Below are 23,847 nucleotides of genomic sequence, written 5' to 3'. Positions count from 1 at the left end.
AGGACTTATGCAAATATGTGACTAACTTTCATTGAAAAAAGTCATATTTGCAATCCAATTCACAATTTGTGATGTCATCAATCAATCTAGACGTTTTGGATACCACCTGACCTTCCAGCCCTTGAGGTCTCTTCTACTGGCTTCTGAATGTGACCTCCAGTCGTTAACCTGTGACCTGTCCTAATCCTAGTAGACCATATGGTACAAAAGGTTAACTTGTCTTTCGAGGCTGTTGCAGTGTGTAGTACCAAGTCACATGCCCAACTGACATTGTTTTCCATGCCACAAGACTGGTAGACAGTGGTCTGATTTCAAGTGCATCAAAAGTACCCCCAAAATGCTGTTGTTTGTTCTGTGTGCCAACCCATGAGTGTCGCTTTGGGTATATCTTTCAGTGTTTGCGTTTACGGCATCCCATATACAAAAATAAGCACTGAAAAAAAATAGGATGCCAAAAAAACAACCTTCACGCATCCCTTTTCGCGTTTTTTCATTTTTGAAAAAAGTTCACTTCACGCATTGTTATGCTTATTGTTGTTTTGTTTCGTGTTTCTCTTGCTCCCAAAACCCATGTGACAATGTGTATCCAATGTTTGCTGGGTTCCGGTGCTAGCCAGATGTCGGTGTGAATGCGGGAAACTGAGAGGTATCCGATGACGTTTCTCTTCCATGTCGTGTCCGTAATGGCATCGCTGATAGGTTTACAAAACGGAAATAGAAACGTAAGCCAATCGCAGACCGTGTTAACAGTATTTTGTCAATGTCAAGGACTATGGTCCAAATGGCATTGCCGAAACTTTGTCAAAAGAAAAATAGCTTTCAAGAAAGTTTGCTTTGCTCTTTCAACACCATAGGCCGGTACACTGGCCATTATTTCAATCTTTTCGTGTGATTGCATGTAATGTAAATCAAATGACATCTCGGCTTTCGTCGCCTCGATTTCTTGGCTCAGATATGATGTTTCCAATATAGATCGCGAGTTTCCTGCTTGAAACGTTCAGAATAACAAAAAACTTTCGTCAAAATCTTTCATTACACATGTGCCATTGCTGTAATTTGATTGACAGCCTTAGGTCATGTACTCTACTTTGACCAATCACCACCCTCGTAGCAGATATCGTCAAGAAAGCCTGTTACAGCTCCAAAAAGACTGGGTGAGGTTAGTGTAGATGAAAAAATAAACTTTCTAATACGAAGCTTCGAAAACGGACATATTTCTTCATGTTACTAACAGCCGCTGGTATCGAGGAATTGGTTATGAGGGATACTATTTACAATTATTTATAAAATACTTTTCCGATCAGGTAAACAATGAAAATAAAAATGAAATAGGTAAGTGGATTTTATGTTTGTTTATATTTGACAAATATCGTCAAATTTTCCCTTCCTTGGTCCTCAATCTGGTCGTTTGAATGTGTTAGCTTACATTTGTTTTTATTTACAACTTACTTAAGTTGTAAATGCTTTATTTAAATAATGTGATGAACATAAATATGTATAAACAGTAGGATTAGGCCTTTCAAATTGTGTATAATATGTAGACACTTAAAGATTTTAACCACACACTTATTTATGTTCAGAATGGCCTAAAGTTCACCATTTCAGGTCCACGTTTATCAAAATTTCTTGGGGGGGCATGCCCCCCAAGCCCCTAGATAGCTTCACACCTACTGCGCTCGCGGCTATCGCGTCCCAGGGGACCCCATTATTTTTGAACACAATGCAAACACTGTCTTTATCAAAAAGATGTTTCCTGGCTCTTTAATACAGTTGTGTTGCTGCTAGATAGAATCGGAGAGCCCGAATCCAATATCTTTGCTAAGAGCAAGAATTGTGTTTTGTCAAACCCCTAAACATCCAAGAGCTCTAAATTAGTTCTTTGCCACAAACTATGGAAAGGTCATGATAGTAATGAAACTTCAATCCTTGGCTGTGTGAAACCCAAGAAGTTGAGAGCATTGCCAAAAGGAATGCTGTTTTCTTAGTCATTTGCTATAATATGGCAGATGCAAATGGTTCAAATGGATCTTCCAAGAGAGCAGACAAAGCAACTGAGATATTCCATTTTGGGAAGAGGTGTGAACTTTCCTCTGATAAGAAAAATCTCCTGATCCGGTTAAAGATAAGATCTCCAATTGATGACCTATCATGTCATAGCACTGATATTAGGGCAGAACGGTATCCTTCAATCATGCGGTGATGGAAAGTGCCATTCGGATGGAGATAAATAAAGTAAAAAGTTATTATAGTGACGGGTCCTACATCCAATCTTCGTTGCCTGCGCCACAGGCAGAACTTGTTCCATCTGTTGTCGTAGATGGCCAACAAAGATGGTCTTCATGATTGAATAACAACTGCTTCTGCAGTCAATATGGAAAAGCTTAAGTGTTGCATTTTCCGCAATAATTACCAAGGGTGAAGATGGAGAGCATGTCGGCTGTCATATGTGATGTCTGATCTGGAGGAGATTTTCACGTTCTGGTTGTCGGAGAGGTTCTTAAAGGGGCAACGGAAACAATCTCTGAAACTAAGTCCGAGCTGATGAAACCGGCACAATGAGAATGATAGTGCCATAAAACAGTTGGGGTGCTGCAATAGTTTGAGAAATGACTGACTGCTTTGTAACAGCCCTTGTTTCCACTTGAGAAAGATGTTGACTGCTATTTGATGGATGGTCCACATCTGGATGCTAAGTAAATCTGATCACATTTTGATTAAAAAATCCGTACAACAAACCAACCTGGTCAGTATGTATGGATATCCCGGTGCATCTCCAGGAATCCCAACAGATGATTCTTCCAGTGGTGGCATAATATGCTCTGATATCAATGACATGTAGATTATTTGAGTTTACACATCACATACCCTATTCCAAGGCAATGGTATGGTAGCATGGAAGGAAATTCATCTAGTTTCTAAAAGTCCTCATCTAAAGTTAGTCGATCAGGTAACACACAGTCATGCGTGCACTATGCTCAATGCTTTATTGAAAGGAGAGTCAATCTGTCTCCCATTTCCAATATATTCATCACCTTGGTTTATAACAAGATTCTTGTAACTCGACCAAGGAAGTGTAATTACCATGAAGCAGCATCTTAAGTACCTCTACAGCAACATCTCAGGTGGAGCATCATCAAAGAGGGAGACTTAGATTTGTTACAATTCGATTTAGATGTCTTCCTCTTCCTTGGACTGATCTTAGCTTAGGGAGTTTTGATGAGGTCAACCTACTTTTAAGTTGCCTCATGCCTCTCAGACATTTTTCTTCAAAAAAGTTGTCTTCTGATAGAGACACATACTTGGAACATCTATCGTCCTCTGTGCACAAGTAATTTTATTATACCGACAAAATGTCGGGGTATATAGTTATACCAAGATTACGTCCATCCATCCGTCCGAAAACTTTGTCCGCACGATTTCTCTTAAACTATTCAGTGGATTCATCTCAAACTTAGTACATATAAGCTGTGTCATATGGAGGGGTGCAGTCAAAAGAAAAAAATAGTTTTCATTAATTTTCCATTTTTTTATGAATTTTTCAAACCCTAACATCCGTCCGAAAACTTTGTCCACGTGATTTCTCTTAAAATTTTCAGTGGATTCATCTCAAACTTAGTATATATAATCTGTGTCATATGGACGGGAGCAGTCAAAAGAAAAAAATTGTTTATATTAATTTTCCTAACATCCATCCAAAAACTTTGTCCGCGCAATTTCTCTTAAACTATTCAGTGGATTCATCTCGAACTTAGTACATATAATCTGTGTCATATGTAGGGGTGCAGTCAAAAGAAAAACCAGGGTTTCCCCTGACGCAGAATTCTTGCGTATATGACTCTTAATTAAGGAAAAATACGTCCAGAAATAAATGACTGCGTCATGACTGACGCGATTTCAAAATATCTTTGTTGTTGTTTACCAGCTTTGAACTCACCTGGACTTAATTTATAAACATTTTCTGAAGACAATATATGCAAACATCTTAAAATTTACATCTAGTTTTTAATTAATCGTCGTTTTAGAAGTAACATAACTTCGCATAACACCACTGCCACGGACTAATTTGCATAGCCTGTCACATGACCAGACTTTTCTCTCGTTTTAAAACAAACGCTAAAATCAGAACAGTCGGGGGCTTTACATATTGTTTTGCATAATTATATAGATATGCTACTAAAACTGTGCGACTATGAGGTACACGACAAAATATATTTATTCATCAAAGTGAGCATAACTCTCACACTCCATGTGGCTTCGATGACAGCACGTGATGTAAACAAAGGAAAACTTCGCAAATGGACAAGGTTTTTAATGTTTCAGCATATTTTCTCACTAAAAGTTAACCATGACATATGTTTATCTAGATGTGTAGACTAGTAAAATATGAAACAGAAGAAAATATTATCATTGTTGCGGAGAATAATTTAACAACAAATATTGCCGCAACTATTGTATGTTAATCTAGTTGAATTAAATAAACTATGAACACATTGAATGACTATCACTTACTCACAGGCTTCTCCAGTTTATTAACCTTTAGCCTGCTGAATTATTTTCACACTTCTTACCCCTCCCTGCTAGATTAATTTTAGCATGAGGCCCTCTGAAGAGGGTGGGTGATTTCAAACAGTCGGTGCCTCATTAAACAAGGGCCAATTGAAGAAATATTTTGCACATTTATTCCTGATGGAAAACTACACTGTACTATATAAAAATATCCCGATGTTTTCAATTATACCAAAGTTAAGACCAAAACGAACATAAAATTTGTAAATCTTCTTGAACTTACCTAAATTGTGTTATTGAAGGCAGTTTGCATGGCCGTTTCTGGTAGTTGTGTGCTGAGAAGTTTGGCCAAAACTTTTTTAACTTGCGATATTTTCTTTTTGAGGTAGATAAATTACTGAAAGTTTTGATATTGAGCAAGCTGAGCATTTATGCATGTCATACGTAATTTAAATGTTACGCAGAGCCTTCTTGGTGAATAGATATGGTGAGTTTTATTTTAGGGTGTTGTTATGCTATTCGCCTGTCAAATTGATTTGACATCAGATGCACGGGAAGTGACAACTCTATCGAATGGGTTCGACATTAGCGTGCAGAGCTTTAAGCTAACCTCTCGAAAACAAAGGAATTTTAGCCATTACTCCTAACACAACCGCTAAGCACCAACAACTTGAAAGTGTTTGTGTTAAAAAATGACAATACAAATCGGCCCTGTTATTATCAGTGAACATTTCCTTGTGTATCATGTTGCTTTATAAACAGTGTTCACAGGAAACAGTTGACCACATATTTCTGTGGATTATACTGTTATATGTAACGATCGTGGAGTTTATGAAGAACCATAAACCTTGAACATTTGAAAACTTATGATCTGAAATAGTAACATGCATAAACTTATTTAATAAAGACAACATTGGTGTATAATAATAACTTATTTGATCATTTATAACAATAATGGCTGTAGTTGTCGTAACTTTCAAACTTTAAGGAATTTGTAAACTATTGGACCATCATTCAGGCGATGTTTCGGACAGATCTTGATCTGAAAAATACTATTATGAAAGTGTTTCTCGTGGATAAGCCGATCCCTTTCTACAGAATATTTTTTCTGGTCCTATAAAGTAAATGAGAGGATGTATATATAGAGGGCATGTTTTTGTAGGAATCTTATCTCACATGCAGTTAAACATTCTTCACCAATTTATGTGTTTTGTATGTTACCTCTTTCTCCAGTTTATTCATCAGTTCATCATATTCTTGTTTTTCCTTTTTCTTTCTTTCCAGAAAGATCTTTGCTTGAAATCTTCTATATGATGTTTGGATTGTTCTAGCAGCAGCATCATCTTTGGTCCAGATTTTCTTCTTCGGCTTTGCTTGCTCTGCTTTCACTTCAGTTTTCCCTTTTCCTGTTGAGGTGACTGTCTTTTTTCCTATGTAGAAAACATTATCATTGATATACATTACTCTCAGGCATATGTCCGAAAATAACATAATTTTTGTTGTGTGTTTTTGTTATATTTGATACCTTCTAACATATGGGAAAACAAATTCCTGAATCTACATAGTAACCTGTCATAAAGGGATATACTAGGCTTTAATGATAAGTAGTAGAGTAGTTGCCAGACCCTGCTGACATACCCCTCCCCTAAGTAAAACAAGGCAAACTTAGATTTTCCTGATGTTTTTGTATCCAATGAACTAGAAAATTATGGTCGTGGTCAAATGTTTTGGTGGCAGATACTGTTTTGGGGTCAAAATGCACTTTTATTTTGTACAAATAGAGAAAATCAAATAAAGTCCCCTTAAAAGATAGTACATACACTGAGTCTTTATTTTTATCATTTATGTGATAGTTAACACATTGAAGACATGAATTATTATTATTTTTTTAATTATAGCTTCTCACAAATTGAGATATTAGTAAAAATAAGCCAAAATATGGTAAATTTTGCTTTATTTTCATTTTCCATTATTGGAAAATGAGCGGTTATGAATTATTAGTATTATCAACCAAGCCATTTGATATCACAAAATGATCTGACACATCTTATGATGAGACAGCAGTGTTCATATTCCACATAGCTTCTATAATCTTTTCAAAAATTGGTTTCCCCACCCCCATTTTGTAAATGTGCAATTTTTATATTCCCATTGCTAATTTCATTAATAACAGATTTATACAACACATACATATCACCGTTTGCAAATACCTTTTCTATGTAGGATATTATTGAAGGTTTGCCTAAAATCAATGATTATTCAAACCACGTAGAAGGTACATTTGAAGGTCAATGTCACTTTGAAGGTCAAGTTCTAAATTAATACATAAATAGTATTAAAAAAGCTACAATTGCACCTACAACTTTCAATACTGGTTCTGGGTATGCTTGGTTAAGCCCTATAGAATATACCGGTACAAGAAACAAACAAACAATGTGCACAACAAGATCAAAATAGCTGCTCCCCCTCAAAATGGACAATCAGATTATACTGTAGACTCAATCTCAAGATACATAGATGTATATAAGGAAAAGAATTTATGGTCGTCAACTTCTTTATCATGAGGAACACAATGTTTGGGAGTATATATTTTCTCCATGAAGCAGAGAACGTATATATTTTCCTGTAAGAACAAAAGTCATACGATAACAAAAGTGTAAACTTCACAAGGGAAGTCAACAGTTAATTTGCGATGATAGGTGATAAGCAATGGACAAAGGCAGGGGCACCAGCAGCACAATTAAGTCCCTTTCCCAGAGGATGTATAATTGTATATGCGAGATCCCCTGCAAATGTGGCCACCAATACATTAGAGAAACCCTCAGATCCCTCAATGCCATACTCAAAGAACATCAGCCCTCTGTCAACAAAATAGACCTTAAACCCGCTAACAAATCAGCACCAATTAACTGTTGGCTTCCCTTGCTTAGTTTCCACCTTTATTATCTTATTACTTTTGTTGTTCTTACAGGTACATATATATGTTCTGTGCTTTACAGCATGAATTCAACGGATGAAGGAGTAAGTATTTACTCCAAAATGTTGTGTTTCTCATAACAAAGAAGTCAACATCCATAAATTCTCTTCTTTATGTGTATCACTTTTGAATGTCATTCAAAGACTACATAAAGGTAACTAAACCTCATAATGTGACATATATCAAAACATTTATATTGCTCTCAATACCCAAGGAGTGTACTATATGATTATATTTGTAATTACATACATGATTCTTCATAAGAGGATATCACTCAAACCACAAACCTCGTACAGTGGTATGACTAGACTGTAAAAGGTAGTCAAAAGTAACAACAAATGAATAGGACTGAGATGTAAACGAGAAATATCTTTAGTCAGGGCATAAAAATAATATTGTGGCAATGAAGCCATGCTGCGTTCCAAACACACTTCTGCACTTGTACACGGCAGACGTAATTCAAAATGAATATATCGGTTTTTGGTTTTCACAAAAAGCAGTGAATGCTTTATCGTGTCACTGGATTTTCTGTCTGGTCCATTACTTGATTCTCTGGTTTATGTGAATTTTGTGAGTGGCAGGGGTTATCGGTAGGGCAGGACAAGTAGTATAGGTAATGATGGTTCTGGACCACTTCCACTGGAGCTGGATTTATTACCTATACTGCTACTACAGATGGCATTTTTTATGCCAAAATGATTATGCGATTCAACGATAGTCATGAGATTAAGTTAAATTGGCTCTAGCTCACCAATACCTGGGACCAATCATTGCTTTAGATGAGCCTAAATGGTAATAAAAATATTCTTCATTATTTTTATCGATAAAGCGATATTCAACATTTTTATTAAGTTCTTCGTTCATTTTACTAGGAGACCAGACTCTATAACTACACTCTTCTTGTAAATTGATAAGAAACAACTGATTACCGTATTTGGTTGGTTTGACATCACTGATATAATAAAAACCTTATGGTAATTCTCTCCATTTAATAGTTTTTTCCATTATTATATATATTTATGTAAGCATTTGTCTAAATGTGATCAAAAGATAGTAAGCAATTTATTTTTAATCTCCAACCAGTTCTTTGGTTTTGGCACGGAATAATTGACGCGCTTGTTGCCTCCCTTGTTCAATGAACTTTTTTTTCTCGTCTTCGCTAATACCATTGGTCTTACGAGATTTTGATCAAATCTCCTGCTTCATTACGTTGTATTTGGTGAGTTCCGACAGCACTAAACGAAACTCATCCTCGGAAATCTTACAATCAGCCATTGCTGTTGAAATATGATCCTCAATGCTGTTCAACTTTGCTTCGGCGAGTATTCGAATCTTATCGTGTTTTAATGCTTTCTTTTGCAACCTACGAGAAATGAATTTTATCGCTATTCCTGCCAGTCCCGAGACTCCAGCGGTTATTTCCATGCCGAGCACGATAGGCGCGGCGATTATAGTTGATAGTAAACCGACACCGGCTACACCGAGCCCCATGCCAGCTACTACAAGAGCAGTGTCAACTCCGTCCAGAGCATTCACGTCTCTGCGATACTTTTTATACAATCCAAGTCTCAACTCCCTATCCTTTTCTATTCGATGTTTTATGTTGCTTATTAGATGTCATCGAAATCCGTCAACAGTTTCCATCTTTTCAATTGCTTCATCGAGCGCTGGATATAAACTCATAGTGTATATTACGAATATATAATAGTCTTTAATTGGTCTTGCTTAAATGTTTTGATAGTATACATCAACCTTATCAAATGTATATTATACGGTAAGAATATCTTAGAAAGAGAAATTCTGTCACTTTTAATAATTTGAACCCCCTCGAGGGTTGCAACGGGTGATGCTCTGACATGAATAATACTGCAACGTTGACGCTCGTGTTTCTTGAGCCATTTAATCGATAGACCTGGTAATATTTCGAAGGCATCTACCGGTGCATCTCCGAACAAGACTTCAATAATAAGCGTAGAAATATTAGGTATTGCACTCAAGTTAACTTTAATATCATCGAATTCTGTAACCAAATTTAAACTAAAATTTTGGATTGCCGGACGACTATATAACATATGACCTGTTTTTTCTGGCAGGGGAGTGACTAACACACTTTTTCGTTTTGACGGGATATAGGCCGCGAGTACGATGCCACTATTTATTATCTTAGTTAAATTATGGCCCTTACCCATCATCGCATAAGGTGGGGTAATGGCGATATTCAGCAGCCACTTGATGTTTGCTTCGACCATAGTCCATTTATTCTCACTATTGTAAATAATAGTGTACGGAGTGGTTTTAAGGAGTCTACTAACGTCGACATCGCTTAAATCCTCTAGATTACCCGTGAATGTAACTTCTTTCCGCTTGTATACATTATCGTGTAAGTGTAAAGCGTATAACTTACCATTGGTACCGGGTTTATCAAATCCTTCTGTGTCTCCGAGATCGGAAAGCGCAATTGTATTACATTGTCTTATCGTTCCAGGGCCTGATGAATCAACCATTATTTATAATATGGAGTGTTACACTTAAGTATCCTATATGTACAGGTTGGTGTTTTACGTCTAATACAGAAATTTTAAGGTCTGAAATAATACCACGCTTTAATTTTTTATATTGTAATGAGGAGAAAGATTCCGTTCTACCGCTATTGTATTTTTCATCTTTCACTGGAACACTTCTGAGTAGAGTTGAAGGACTTTCTTGTTGAATATTATCCGTCGTACTGATTTCATCAAGATGGATGCACAACTCCTTTATAGGGAACTAAATCGGGTAAATTGAGTCCCTGATCTGATGTCTTGAGTAATGTTATTTCTCCTCCCCATCCAAGTGTGTATGCTAAGTTCTCGTAAAGCTTTACATCCTTTTTTCCAGCGTTTAAAATCAGTAACCCATTTGACTCATTTTGTGTGAGACTAATTCCATTAGGCTTAAAAAATTCATCATTGAGTGAGCATACGCTGTAATACCCATCAGGTATAATGTATTTTTGACCATTTATTTCTGTCTCATTATTATAACCCCTCGTAGCATTTATATTGGTCCACCTCGGGTAATACGTTACATCGCATAGTGCTACTTCGAGTTGTCCATCCGAGTTATCGATAGTACGAAGCAGTTGAATAGACTGACCATTTGTTATTCCCAGGAGTGTAACATACATATCAAATATACAATGATACTATATCATAACTTAAATATGGAATCAACCATTATTTATAATATGGAGTGTTACACTTAAGTATCCTATATGTACAGGTTGGTGTTTTACATCTAATACAGAAATTTTGAGGTCTGAAATAATACCACGCTTCAATTTTTTATATTGTAATAACGAGAAAGATTCCGTTCTACCACTATTATATTTTTCATCTTTCACTGGAACACTTCTGAGCAGAGTTGAAGGACTTTCTAGTTGAATATTATCCGTCGTGCTTATTTGATCAAGATGAATGAACAAATCTTTATAGGGAACTAAATCAGGTACGTTATTTGTTGCAATCACTGTTGTGCCGTGTGGTAATGTTATTGCCCGATTCAATCCAAGTGTAATTGCTAAGTTCCTACCAATAAGTATATTTGATCCTTCATTGTAGATTTTCACTGTCTTAGTCGCCTCATTTTGTGTGAGACTTATTCCAATAGGATTAAAAAATTCATCATTAGACTTAAAAAATTCATCATTGAGTGAGCTTACGCTGTAATACCCATCAGGTATAGTAATAATTCGATTAATTCTATTTTGGTCATCTATTCTAAATATCTCATTATTACCTCTAGCAGCACTTATATTGGTCCACCGTGGGTAATACGTTACATCACATAGAGCTACTTCGAGTTGTCCATCCGAGTTATCGATTGTATGAAGCAGTTCAATAGACTGGCCATTTGTTATTCCCGGGAGTGTAACATACATATTAAATATACAATGATACTATATCATAACTTAAATATGAAATCGAGATACATTACTAATCAATCGATTATAGTAACTGCCTCTGATGCTGAATTTTTCGTTAAATTCCACGATATCTTTGAAAAATACAGAGTCACAGCAACTAGCGATAAAATGGTGCACGATTGGTTTCACAATCAGATGCAATTTTGGCAGAATCAGTTAAACTTTGCCATATGGTGTGCCACAACGGGATGTGGCGTATCTCTTTACGCTCCAGGATTTGAACTGAATAAGTCTGTTATGTCATTTCACGTGTACTATCAGATTAGACGTATACTTAAAGAAATTAGTGCTCCATTACCGCAGGATCGAGCGTGGAATTCCACAAATAATAATTATGATAGGTCCGCGTATGAACATATTTGTCAGGAATTTAATGTTTTTACGAGTAAAGATTGGCGCATTAAAGGAGCAAACCATGGTCTAGGTGTTCCTTACACAGAGGAAAATAAATCCGTCAAAGAAGAAAGCGATTATGTATATAAAGTACTTAATAAACTTCCAGTTAATTTTGGTAAGTTGTATAGTACCAGCAAACTTTACGCAAGAATATATGATCATTGGCATAAAACCGGTGATTGGTATAAAGGCTGGGAACTTTATAGTAACGATTGGAGAGGGGATATTATGAGTTTTAAGAGTGGTTTAATTTATATTGTTACAAAATTTATACAAATGAATGATACCGCAGACGCTTGGAATGAATTTCTTAATGATAAAACGGAAAATAATTTTACTAATCCAGGATTTGAAAGAGTTAATGAATCGATAAGAACTTATGTATGGGCAATTCTCGGTGCACAATCGCAAACACGAACGTCCATTATCGGTTCTGGGACGGCGCTCGATGCGCAAAAACAGTTTGTCTCAAACGTGGAGGACGCCATTAATTCACCAGTTGACATACCATCGTCTATAAAGCGTTTTCAAGATGCATTACAGTACGCTCAATCCAAAGTGGACTACGTTTATGCACTGGGACTATACATGTCTCCGAGTAATATGGAACTTAAGATCGGTCAAGTGACAGGTTATAATAATAAAATTGTTATCGCTACCGATCAACAAAAACCAGGTATAAATTCAGATATGAACGTCGAATTAATAACGCAAACGATCACGGGCGAAAAGGGAATAGTAAAGCCACAAACACCATCTAATAACGCACAAACATCTACTGATGCACAAGTGTCACTGCATATTGCGGCTAAAAATCAACAACATATCGATGAAAAAACAGCGCTTGTAGGGGGTGGAGTCTCGGTTGGTTTACTCATGATTTGGTGGTTAAATAGTTCTTAGCGAACACGTACAACAGCCCTGCAATTGCTACGATCAACCCCCACAAGTTTTGACTAAGCCAACTGGTGGTCTTAGCTAATAAATTCAATAGCCAGGAAACAACACTCCCTATTATACCGGGAAGTGCAGCCGCGGCTTTCTCAGCTAGCTTTCCCAGTGCTGAACCTAATGCTTTTAAATGCTTTTTTATCCACTCTCTTAAACCGTTTTTATCGTTAGGCGGTGATCTGCCGCTACCACCTGTGCCACCTGTTAACGCGAGAGTCAAAGTCGATATAATAAATCCCAATGCGGTTAAAATACTGGCAATTGTTATTCCCTGTTCTCTGAACAATGTTTTAATTTTATCGGCCAGTGTAGTGTCATCGTTGAGGACTTGATCGATAGTTTCTCAAATTCGACTGATTTGCGAACGAAGTGCCTTTCTATTACTGGAAGCTGCTTCGAGGCGGGACGATCTTTCCTCTTCTAGGTTACGCAATCTTTCAGCTACGCGGCGTCTACTGAACTCATCGCCCGCCTGTTCGAGTTTTGTTTTCTCGTAAGCTATATGCTTGTCGATTTCGGATAGCTTGGCCGTATTATTGATGAGTTCTCCCCACATTGTTCGCATTGCCTTGTCAAGACCTCGTAATTCCCTAATACTGAACTCTGAATATGGTGGTACCTGTAACGTGGAATTATCGTAATAGGTATCTAAGATTTCTCCGAGTCCGTCCGAGGCCACCATCGAGGCTGCTTCCAAATCATCTGTCTTACTGAGTTCTTTCCTCATAGTCTGAAGAGCCTTAGTAGTCTTCGCGGAAAGTTTTGGTCGTGGGTAGTAGTCCACAAACCCTAATTCATCACGAACAGTGCCGATGCCGTGTTTAGCAGCTATCGTAGGCAAGGCTAGGGGCTTACGAGTACGAGAATGCATAAGATCAATATCCGGAGCGCCACGCAGTCGCAATATTCCTTTACTATCTATCGTAAACTTTGAATAGTCACGGCCTATTGGGTTAACATAATTTTTATCTTCTTTTACGGCATCGTAATAATCATTGACGGTTGATTGTAAAAGTTCATCGTTAAGATTCGTGCCACCAAAGTTGGTTTCATCAGTATCTTCGATTGGGTTATCAAAGTCATCAAAGGTACTTAGATCAAAGTCATTAATATCAAAATCAGTCATTTTTATATTAAACATAGGGTACATGTTTTCAATATAACAATGTCTTCGCAATACGGACGCAAGTTAAACCCACAACGTAGACTTCGAGATCCATTAGGGGTCAAGGCAATTCGTCAGTCTGTTACTATAACTAATAACCCTAGTACCATCGATCAGAATCAAACGCTTCTGGTTCGCTTTCCTAATCTCGGCGCACACGATGTATTAGTTCCAGGAACTGTCCGACTAGCATTTACGATTATTAGGGACGTTAACAGGGAGCCCGTTCAGAACATAGGTCGTGCTATTGTTAAGAAAATCGCTTTTAAAATTAGCGGTAATGAGGTTTTGAGTATCCACGATAGCGATGTATACTATTGTTACATGGATCTCTGGAGAACGGATAAAGAGCGGGAAAACTTACAGTACCAAGGTATTTGTAATAAGAACACATTGAGACTGCGCGTAGATGCTTCTAGTGGTGATGGTACTGTCGTAAAAGATCAGGCCGTTGCTGACGCATTAGGTAACCGATTCTATGTTTCCCTAGACTTTGAATTACTAGATTCCCACATGCCCTTTTATCAAGCATCCCTAGGCGATAGGTTAGAATACGAACTCACTTTTAATGACTACGGCAGAGTAATCAGAGCTGCTGAAGATGCTAGCTATTCCATTGACAATATCTCGCTGGAGTACGATATGATAACAGATCCCGAATTAGCCAGACAAATTCATAACCATTATTCGGGAAGTTTAGCCATTTTGTACGACCGCGTGCTGCGACACCGAAAGATCACGAGGGACAAAAAAGATACGATGTGGAATATCAATCTAAACGTCCCCACGAGGTCGTTGAAGGGTATTTTAATGTTGTTCGAGGACCCCTCCGATGCGTTTAAAAGAAATACCGAGAAGTTCTACAATCCCAAGATTACGAAAGTAGAATTGACTATCGAGGGCGTTCCTAATCAACTATATAGCCAAGGAATGCTAGCGTATCACCAGTGGGATGAGATTAAAAAACTTCCTTCTATAAAACGTTCTCCGGAAGTTAACGCGGTCGTGAAAGATCTGTCTCTTGGAAGTGTATCGATGGGTGAATACCTCACCACGAAGTACGCGCTATGGCTCAACAGGCGAACAACGGACGATGACCAACTACACGGCAGTGGGAGGAGAATAGAAAATGCTAGCGAGGGTGTCACCATACAGATAACGAAGCTCCAGGAATCGGCTGGTAAATTAAACATATATTTGTACGTGATTATGGATGCGCAACTTAATATACAGAATGGGAGATTCGTGCAAGCAATCTATTGATAATCTTTTACCTAAAGATCCACACTGCGCTATTATATGCGGGCAAACGGGCTGTGGAAAAACAGCTTTTATTCTAGATATTTTAGAAAGTCATTATCGGGACGTTTTCGATCATATTATTATTCTGTGCCCGACTATAAGCGTTAATAAAACATACTTATCGAGAGATTGAGTAATGAATGACGACAGGGTACACAGAGTCGATCCGGGCGATCGTTTACAAGACTGTCTCCGAGTATGTCACGAAAAATACAAAGGAGAATCAACCCTTTTCGTAATAGATGACTGCAGCCCGAGTAAAGAATTAACAAAAAAGAAAGATATGCTTTCTTATTTAGCATTCTCCGGAAGGCATACTCAACATAGCGTTTGGGTACTTACTCAAAAATACAACTCTGTCCTGAAAGATCTCAGAGAGCAGACCAAATGGGTAGGACTGTTTCATTGCAAAGATCGAGATTCATTCGAGGAATGTTTACGCGAAAATGATGTCATTTATACCAAGGTTGAACGAGATAAAGTCAGAAAATTGTTAGCGGCAACGAAGCACTGTAAACTCGTATTAAAAACCGATCAACCAGCTGCTTATGCAATTGCTTAGCAAATTATAGCAAAATGTAGCAAAAATGTAGCAAAATTATAGCAAAATTATAGCAAAATGTAGCAAATATAGCAAAATTATAGCAAATTGAACATTAGCGGTTAATATTACATAAAATGTGGTTCGAAATCCTCATTCTTTCGCAACAGTTCATTATTACGGGTTGTATTGGATATGCCATATTATATTATGTTAGACTTAAATATCTCCTTAGGTATTACATTATGGAATGCGACGAACTCATCGAACAAATGCTCAAAGAGCCTGATGTAGATAAATCTTTGGATAAACATAGAGAAAGACTCGCAACTTTGGTAGCCGGTGGAAAATGTTCCCGATATTTGGGAGAAAATTATACCATCAAAAGAATTGATAACATGACCGACGAAGAGATTAAAAAACTGTACGCGCGTTACGAGTCTAGACTGGGAGGTACCATGACTAAAACGATAGGGTCTTCTATATTACAACTATACACAGTCGTAGCTAGTACGTTTCTCCCCATCCTGGCAGAACATCGCATGTATTTATGCGAATCTCTAGAGAAAGACCCATTCATCGAACACGCTATAAGCTCAGTGAGCTGTGAGTTTTATCATAGATTCGGAATGTTCTTAGCTCCGTTCACCACAGCTTTAATAACGGCTAGGTATTGTCAATTCAAACATACATGCCCACTAAATAATATAAAGAACGAAGTTCAAATTAATAATGGAGACACAACAGGTGACACCACAACAGATTGTGAACGCGCAACCACAACAGATTGCGGAAACGCAACAGACTGCGGAAACGGAACCACATGTGAATGAGGAACCACAAGTGAATGAGAAAATACTAAAACCCAGAGTTACTAAGAACCCCCTAAAAATAGCTGCAGGAAGAAAGGGAAGGCTGGCGCGCAAAGCAAAATTAATAAATAATTCAAATCCGATTAAAACATGGGCACTAGTAGGAGTTGCTGGTATAGCGGCTGTATGGTTCTTTTATAAGACCGGAGAAGAGAAAACGTCACCCCCGCCGCAACAACTAGTTCAATTAGAGGTTAGTCCTCATATAATGCTATAAGAAGCATGACTACTCCAGTTACAGACTGTAAAATGTTGGTAAACGCGACGTATCATTCAGCAGTGGTCACCGGCTTGGCCATTGGCTATGCCCGTATGGCTAAAATGATTACTAAAGCCACACCTCCCAAGCTAGATTTTAATGGATTTGATATAGGTATGATGGTTCTGGATATTGGATTAGCAATGGCAACGAAGGATATGCTCATCAAACAAGGACTTATCCCGGAAGACATAATGAAGTAATTAAACATTTGAATATTTATATTCATATAAAGATTTGAATATATTATATGGCATCAATTGCGATGATGGTCGGTGGAGCTGTTGTTAATGCTCTAGCTTTTTCAGGGAGTAATTATTTATTTTCCAGTATGAGGGAATCAAACGCTAAAGAAGTTGAAGAGGAGTGTAAAAGACATAATAAAGCATTAGAACAACTCGAAAAAGCTCAGTCAGAATGGGCACGGCAGAGAATAGAGAGATTAGATTTTATTAATGAAGAACTGCGTAGACAGGGACATTCAATTCAAACGTTTAAGGAAGTCGAATCTGCCATGCACGAATACTTCCTCGTTTATGGGAAAAAAATCGACCCAATACCGAGACCAACAATGAGTCAGTTTTATACACTGTCAGAGGAACAAAAGAACCGCGAGGTCACATTTGTGATTATGGGGTTATCTGCTCTATTGATTTTCAGCTATACAATAGCTACTCAGTGACAGCTGTGGCAATGACCTAGTTTAGAGCGATCTATAAAGCCTAATCAATATCTCACCAGTGTAGATGTGATTTGCATTTAGACAAATGATATGATAGATGTATATACCATGAATAACTGGGAAGACGACTCTATGTAACCGCCGCTGTGTTGAAATTTACTGCGGTATACACAATTATTACATCAAGCGTGGACACATAAACTATACGTGTTCTGAATGCGGGATAGGGGTCAAAGGTCGTTATTGTTTATGTAAGAAACACGGTGCTGATAGGGTCAGGAATCAGATTATTTATGCTAGGAAGAGAGATTACATCAATGAGAGGAATAGGTTGGGGAGAATACGTATTTAGATATATGAAAACAACCAATTAGACATTTGTCTCATTTTGCATATACCATTCAACCACAATGGTTTTTGTCAGAGAGTTGAAGGCTATGGCAAAGCAACGTGGTATACGTGGATATTCTCGTATGAGAAAAGCTGAATTGATTACCTTACTAGGTTTGGAATACAACAGACCACCCCAGACTGTTAGAGAACTCAAAGTTCGAGCGAGAAACAGTGGGCTGAGAGGTTATTCTCGAATGAGAAGAGCTGAATTGATCGCTTTACTAGATAATAATAATGATGATAATGATGATATTCAACATAATGATGATGATGAGAATAAACAACAAGAATTAATATTTGAACCCACATCCGCCGGCGTTGGTAAATATCTAAGAGGTTGGAAGATGGATATTAATTCCAACATGGATGTTAACGATATTAAGCCCATCATATCGAGTAAAATTAACGAGGAATTAGATGATTTACATAGTATAAAATACCAGCGGACGATTAAAATGTCATTGAGTAAAAGTAACGCAGACGATAGCGTCGAATATACCGAACCATATTTCCGTAGCAATCAAGAAGTTATAACCGAATCCGATACTATAGACGCATCATTAGATACATCAATTCAGAGGATACAGGAAACTTTAGAACGCTGGACTAATAGAGGTTCGGGTTGGGGTGTGGATAAAATCGATAGTTTATATTTAGATATAGCGAATTATATGCCTTTCAAAGGTGGATCTTATATAGATTTACCCCCGTATTATAAGAAGAAAAAAGCCATAATTAACGTAAGAAATAAATCCGATGATTGTTTAAGAATGATGATAAGATCTGCATTGTTCCCCGTAGACAAGCATCCGGATAGACCTTCTAGCTATCCCCAAAACGATGGACTCAACTTCGATGGTATAGACGAACCTACACCAATATCACAAATTGATAAGGTGGAAAAGCAAAATAATTTAGCTATAAATGTTTTTGGACATTCTAAAGGAATTGTTGTACACAGGATAAGCTCCGCTCCGGAACATATTCCCAGAATCAATTCATTTTTGATAAAAAAAGATGGAAAATATCATTATACATGGATAAAGAGTTTAAACAGGGTGCTATACGATCAAACAAAACATGCTAGAAAGAAATATTTCTGCGAAAGATGCCTGCATGGGTACAGCAGACAAGATCTATTAGAAGCGCATAAAGAAGACTGTAGAGGTGTTGGACAGACCGCTATCAGGATCGATATGCCATAATTTGAACATTATTTTAATCAAATGCCAGTACCGTACGTAATTTACGCCGACTTCGAAGCGCTTATCAAACCCATAGAAAATACCAACCGTAGCAATACTGATAATAGTTTTTCGTACAAAACTCAAGAACATATTCCTTGTGGGTTTGGATATATAGTTGTAAGGTATGATGGGAAAACAAACCCGCCCGTGATTTACAGAGGTCCCAATGCAGCGGGAAAGTTCCTAGAATATTTACAAAATGAAGAGAGAATAATCAGGGAAAAATTATCGTGTAAGAAACCCATGTGTATGATGATAGATGATTGGAGGGCCCACGAGAAGTCAACGAGTTGTCACGTTTGTAATAAACCCATGGATGGGGATTCCGTAAGAGATCATTGTCACGTCACGGGTAATTATCGGGGAGCCGCTTATAACGAGTGTAACTTGAAACTAAAAATGACTTCTAAAACAATACCCATCCCCGTTGTGTTTCACAACCTTAGAGGATATGATTCACATCTCATCATGCAAGCTATCTCAAAGACCGACGGCGGTTTTACGTGCATTCCTAACAATATGGAAAAATACATATTGTTCTCGTTGACTAAACCTATACATTATAGGGACAAGGATGGGAAATCTAGAATAAAGCAAAGTAATGGGCTTAGATTCATAGACTCCGTACAGTTTCTGTTATCTTCCCTGGACAATTTAGCTAATGCGAACAATCCCGATGACTTTGCGATAACAAATAAGTATACCGATAAGATAACTCATCATTTGTTGCTGAGAAAAGGTGTATATCCTTACGAATATATGGATGATTGGTCTAGTTTCGAAGAAACTGAATTACCACCCCTCGAATCATTCTATAGTAACTGAACAGAATCTAAAATAACAGATGCCGATTATGAACACGCTCTGACGGTCTGGGATAAATTAGGTTGTAAGAATTTAGGTGATTATCACGATCTGTGCTTAAAAACCGATGTACTGTTACTCGCCGATATATTCGAGATATTTAGAAAGACGTGTTTAAAACAATACAGCTTGGACCCGGCATGGTACTTTTCCAGTCCCGGACTATCGTGGGATGCATTGTTGAAGAAGACCGGCGTAGAACTAAAACTACTCACAGATTACGATATGCACTTGTTTATTGAGAAAGGATTAAGAGGGGGTATATCGATGGCGGCGAAAAGGTATTCTAAGGCTATTAATAAATTAGTGGAAGGATACGATACGAGTAAACCCGACACGCAGATATTATATCTCGATGCTAACAATTTGTACGGATGGGCTATGAGTCAACCTTTACCCACGGGTGGTTTTGAATGGGTCAATGTGAATGATATCAATAATATCAATGTGAATAAAGGGTACATACTAGAAGTTGACTTGGAATATCCGAGTTCCTTACATAAAGACCATAACAGTTATCCGCTAGCTCCCGAAAGATTAATGGTTAATAAAGATTGGATGTCGGAATATCAACGGTCCTTGATGGGTAATAGTAGGTTAGCTAACGTAGAAAAACTCATACCAAATTTGATGGATAAGACAAAATATATAGTTCACTACAGAAATCTCCAGTTGTATCTATCGTTAGGTATGAAACTAAAGAAAATACACAGAGTTCTAAAGTTTGATCAAAGCCCTTGGATGGAGCCCTATATAAGGCTGAACACAGATTTAAGAAAGATAGCCACCAGCAATTTCGAAAAGAATCTGTATAAGCTCATGAATAACTCGGTATTTGGTAAAACTATGGAGAATCTAAGGAAGCGTGTTGATGTTAAATTAGTCAGATCTAATGAGGAAGAAAGACTCAGGAAACTTATAACCAGTCCGGCTTTTAACAGAAGCAAGATATTCGATAACGACTTAGCCGCGTTGCATATGCAGAAAAGTAACATAAATTCAACAGACCGGTGTACGTCGGTATGAGTATTCTCGACTTGTCAAAACACTTAATTTATGACTTTTATTACAACGAACTTAAGAAGCAATACGGCGATAGATGCGAGGTGCTATATACCGACACAGATTCTTTGTTGATGGAAATACAAACCGAGGATGTGTATAAAGATATGGCAGAAAAAATAGATATGTACGACACGAGCGATTACCCTAAAGATAATCCCCTGCACAGCCTAGTAAATAAAAAGGTGTTAGGTAAGATGAAGGATGAATGTGCTGGGACTCCTATAGCGGAGTATGTAGGATTAAGACCTAAGATGTATTCTATAAAAAAGTCCGATAATGGGGAGATAAGAAAAGCTAAGGGTGTTAAGAAGTATGTGGTAAAAAAGCATATCAAACACGAACAGTATAAAGAATCATTATTCAACGGTAGAACGTTCAAACACGAGATGAACTCTTTAAGAAGTTACGATCATAGGATATATGGATTAAGAATGAACAAGACATCATTATCCCCCTTAGATACAAAGAGATGGATTGATAATGATGGTGTAACTACCTATGCTTATGGTTATGGTGGTAATACCGTACCGTCGGGAACTATGAACAATTCTTCTCGTACAAATGCCCTACCCGGTCCATCTTGAAGATAATAAAGAATAGGCTCTCCTTTTTTCGTAACCAATCTACTAATGTTATACGTCTTAAGGGACCATATGGGATCGGTTGCGCGACGTAGGCCTCCTTCGAGTTCACCGGCCTGGTATAAATATCTTACCCTTACTCTATCCGGAAGTTTTCGTTCTTTGCCTCTCCTCGGTGCTGAAGATTTGGAAGTCACGGATTTCATTTTAATCGCATCGGATGGTTTCTTCCCTATTAATCTCGTTACTTCATTATAAAGCGCTGATACAACGGCTGATAATCGTGTCACCCATTCGGTTGATCTCAATCGCTCGGATTTCATTTCGATCCCATACTGATAGCCAAACAAACGTTCCGCTAGAGTCCGGTTAAATCTTTCGACGATAGCTTGACTACGGTGGGCCTCTCTTTCACCACGGACGATTTTGACGTCGTGCTTTGTTAACAGTTTAGTTATCGATCCCATAAACTCTCGACCGGGATCTACTTGAAATAGCTTAGGCCATTTTAGTGGTCCGCGTTTATATATGCGACTCAGTGCATTAGCTACTTCTGTTGAATCTGTCGAGGTTAATGGCTCAGCCTCTTTGTATCGACTAGCCACATTCACTACTGTTAAAGCGTATTTATACGTTTTGCGTTTTACCTTATCGTGGGGAAGAAACAAGAGGTCAGCCTGATGAACTTCATTCGTTGTAAAAATATCAAACTTCTTCCTCGGTATATAACGCGGTGCCGGTAAATATATTTGCCACATCGCTTGTTTCTTTAACCAATCCTTGGCTACATCTTTAGATATCTTAGCTGCGGTGGATAATTTTTTTATTGCTCGTATACCTTTCCAATATCCTCGTGGGCTATAGTAAATTTTATTCATTATTAATTAATATTGATGTTTCGTTTAATACATCTCATGACTATCGTTGAATAGCATAATCATTTTGGCATAAAAAATTCCATCTGTAGTAGCAGTATAGGTATATGAATCTGGCTCCAGTGGAAGTGGTCCAGAACCATCATTACCTATACTACTGGACATGTTAACCATTCTTACTGATTTTCAGTGTTCTATTCATATACTTTTCACTGCTATTCTGGGGTTAAATCCGATAGAATCTGTATTGGTGGATATTAGAGACTGGTTATTCTTTGGTGTTGATATTTATAACCATGTAAAATATTTTGTGCTGTTATCTGCTGCAATACTGAATTTTAAGGGTTATGTTTGTAAGATGTTACCACATTTGTAGACTGTAATAATTTGTTGTGGTATAAAAAAAAGTTTTAAACATACTTAGCTGTAAACATGCTTTGGATTTATGTAACTAAAAGGAACAAAGTCTTTGTGTGTTTTAACTCTTAACGTTAATGACATGTTGCACATTTTAGGGGCTCAATATCCCAAAAGTGTGGAATATAGTCATTGGTGTCATTCATTGCAAGTCAACACAAGGTATATTTACATATATTTACTGTCATAACAATCACTATATCAAGAGTCAAAGAAGAGTCAGAAGAGATATGTCAGCCGTCATGCAATGTCAGTCGAAACATATTTAGACATTAAATACTTGATTACCTGAATGTTTCATCACTTTGCTTTGATAAATACAGCAGCAAGCAAGAGTCGAGCAAAGATTGTAGAAATGTACTAAGTGAACGGACATCAAACAATATTTATCATTGTGTATATTTATTTGACACCTTTAGAATACAGTACCACAACTTCTCGTGAGGACGATCTCTGCCGTAGGTCACATGTCTCAAAGACAAGCAACAAGTTTTTGTGAGAATCCGTCGGTCGCGAACTCGCGACCTTCGGACTGTTAGCTCGACAGCTAACCGACTGAGGTACGTCCACACTGTTAAACTTAGTGCAAATTTACCTAGTCATGCCTACGACGTTACGGAACTGAACGAAAAGGGTCGAATCGGTGACGGACCCTTACGAAGGTTTCGGGTAGGCATAGTGTCTCGTGACTTTAGTCTATCGACACTTACGAATGATCCCGATGCCATTTGGCACACTCGTCCCATTCCGTAATATACAAGTTACCGAGTGGCGAGGAATGATCCGATGT

At 37.6% G+C, this 23,847-nt stretch overlaps 1 protein-coding gene across 2 annotated transcripts in view; it reads right to left on the bottom strand.

The window, feature by feature from the left end:
• LOC139478586 (IQ motif and ankyrin repeat domain-containing protein 1-like) overlaps positions 1–23,847 on the bottom strand; it is a 325,873-nt gene that overhangs the window by 240,803 nt on the left and 61,223 nt on the right. For both annotated transcript variants that reach the window (XM_071261129.1, XM_071261130.1), the window contains exon 2: positions 5,728–5,936. In XM_071261129.1, coding sequence (XP_071117230.1) covers positions 5,728–5,936 — 209 coding nt within the window. The remainder of the gene's footprint in view (positions 1–5,727; positions 5,937–23,847) is intronic.

The sequence above is a fragment of the Haliotis cracherodii genome, unplaced genomic scaffold (genome assembly GCF_022045235.1).
Source record: "Haliotis cracherodii isolate W230 unplaced genomic scaffold, xgHalCrac1.p SCAF_4, whole genome shotgun sequence".
NCBI classification, from domain to species: Eukaryota; Metazoa; Mollusca; class Gastropoda; order Lepetellida; family Haliotidae; genus Haliotis; species Haliotis cracherodii.
This window is presented reverse-complemented; position numbering and strand designations above follow the sequence as displayed.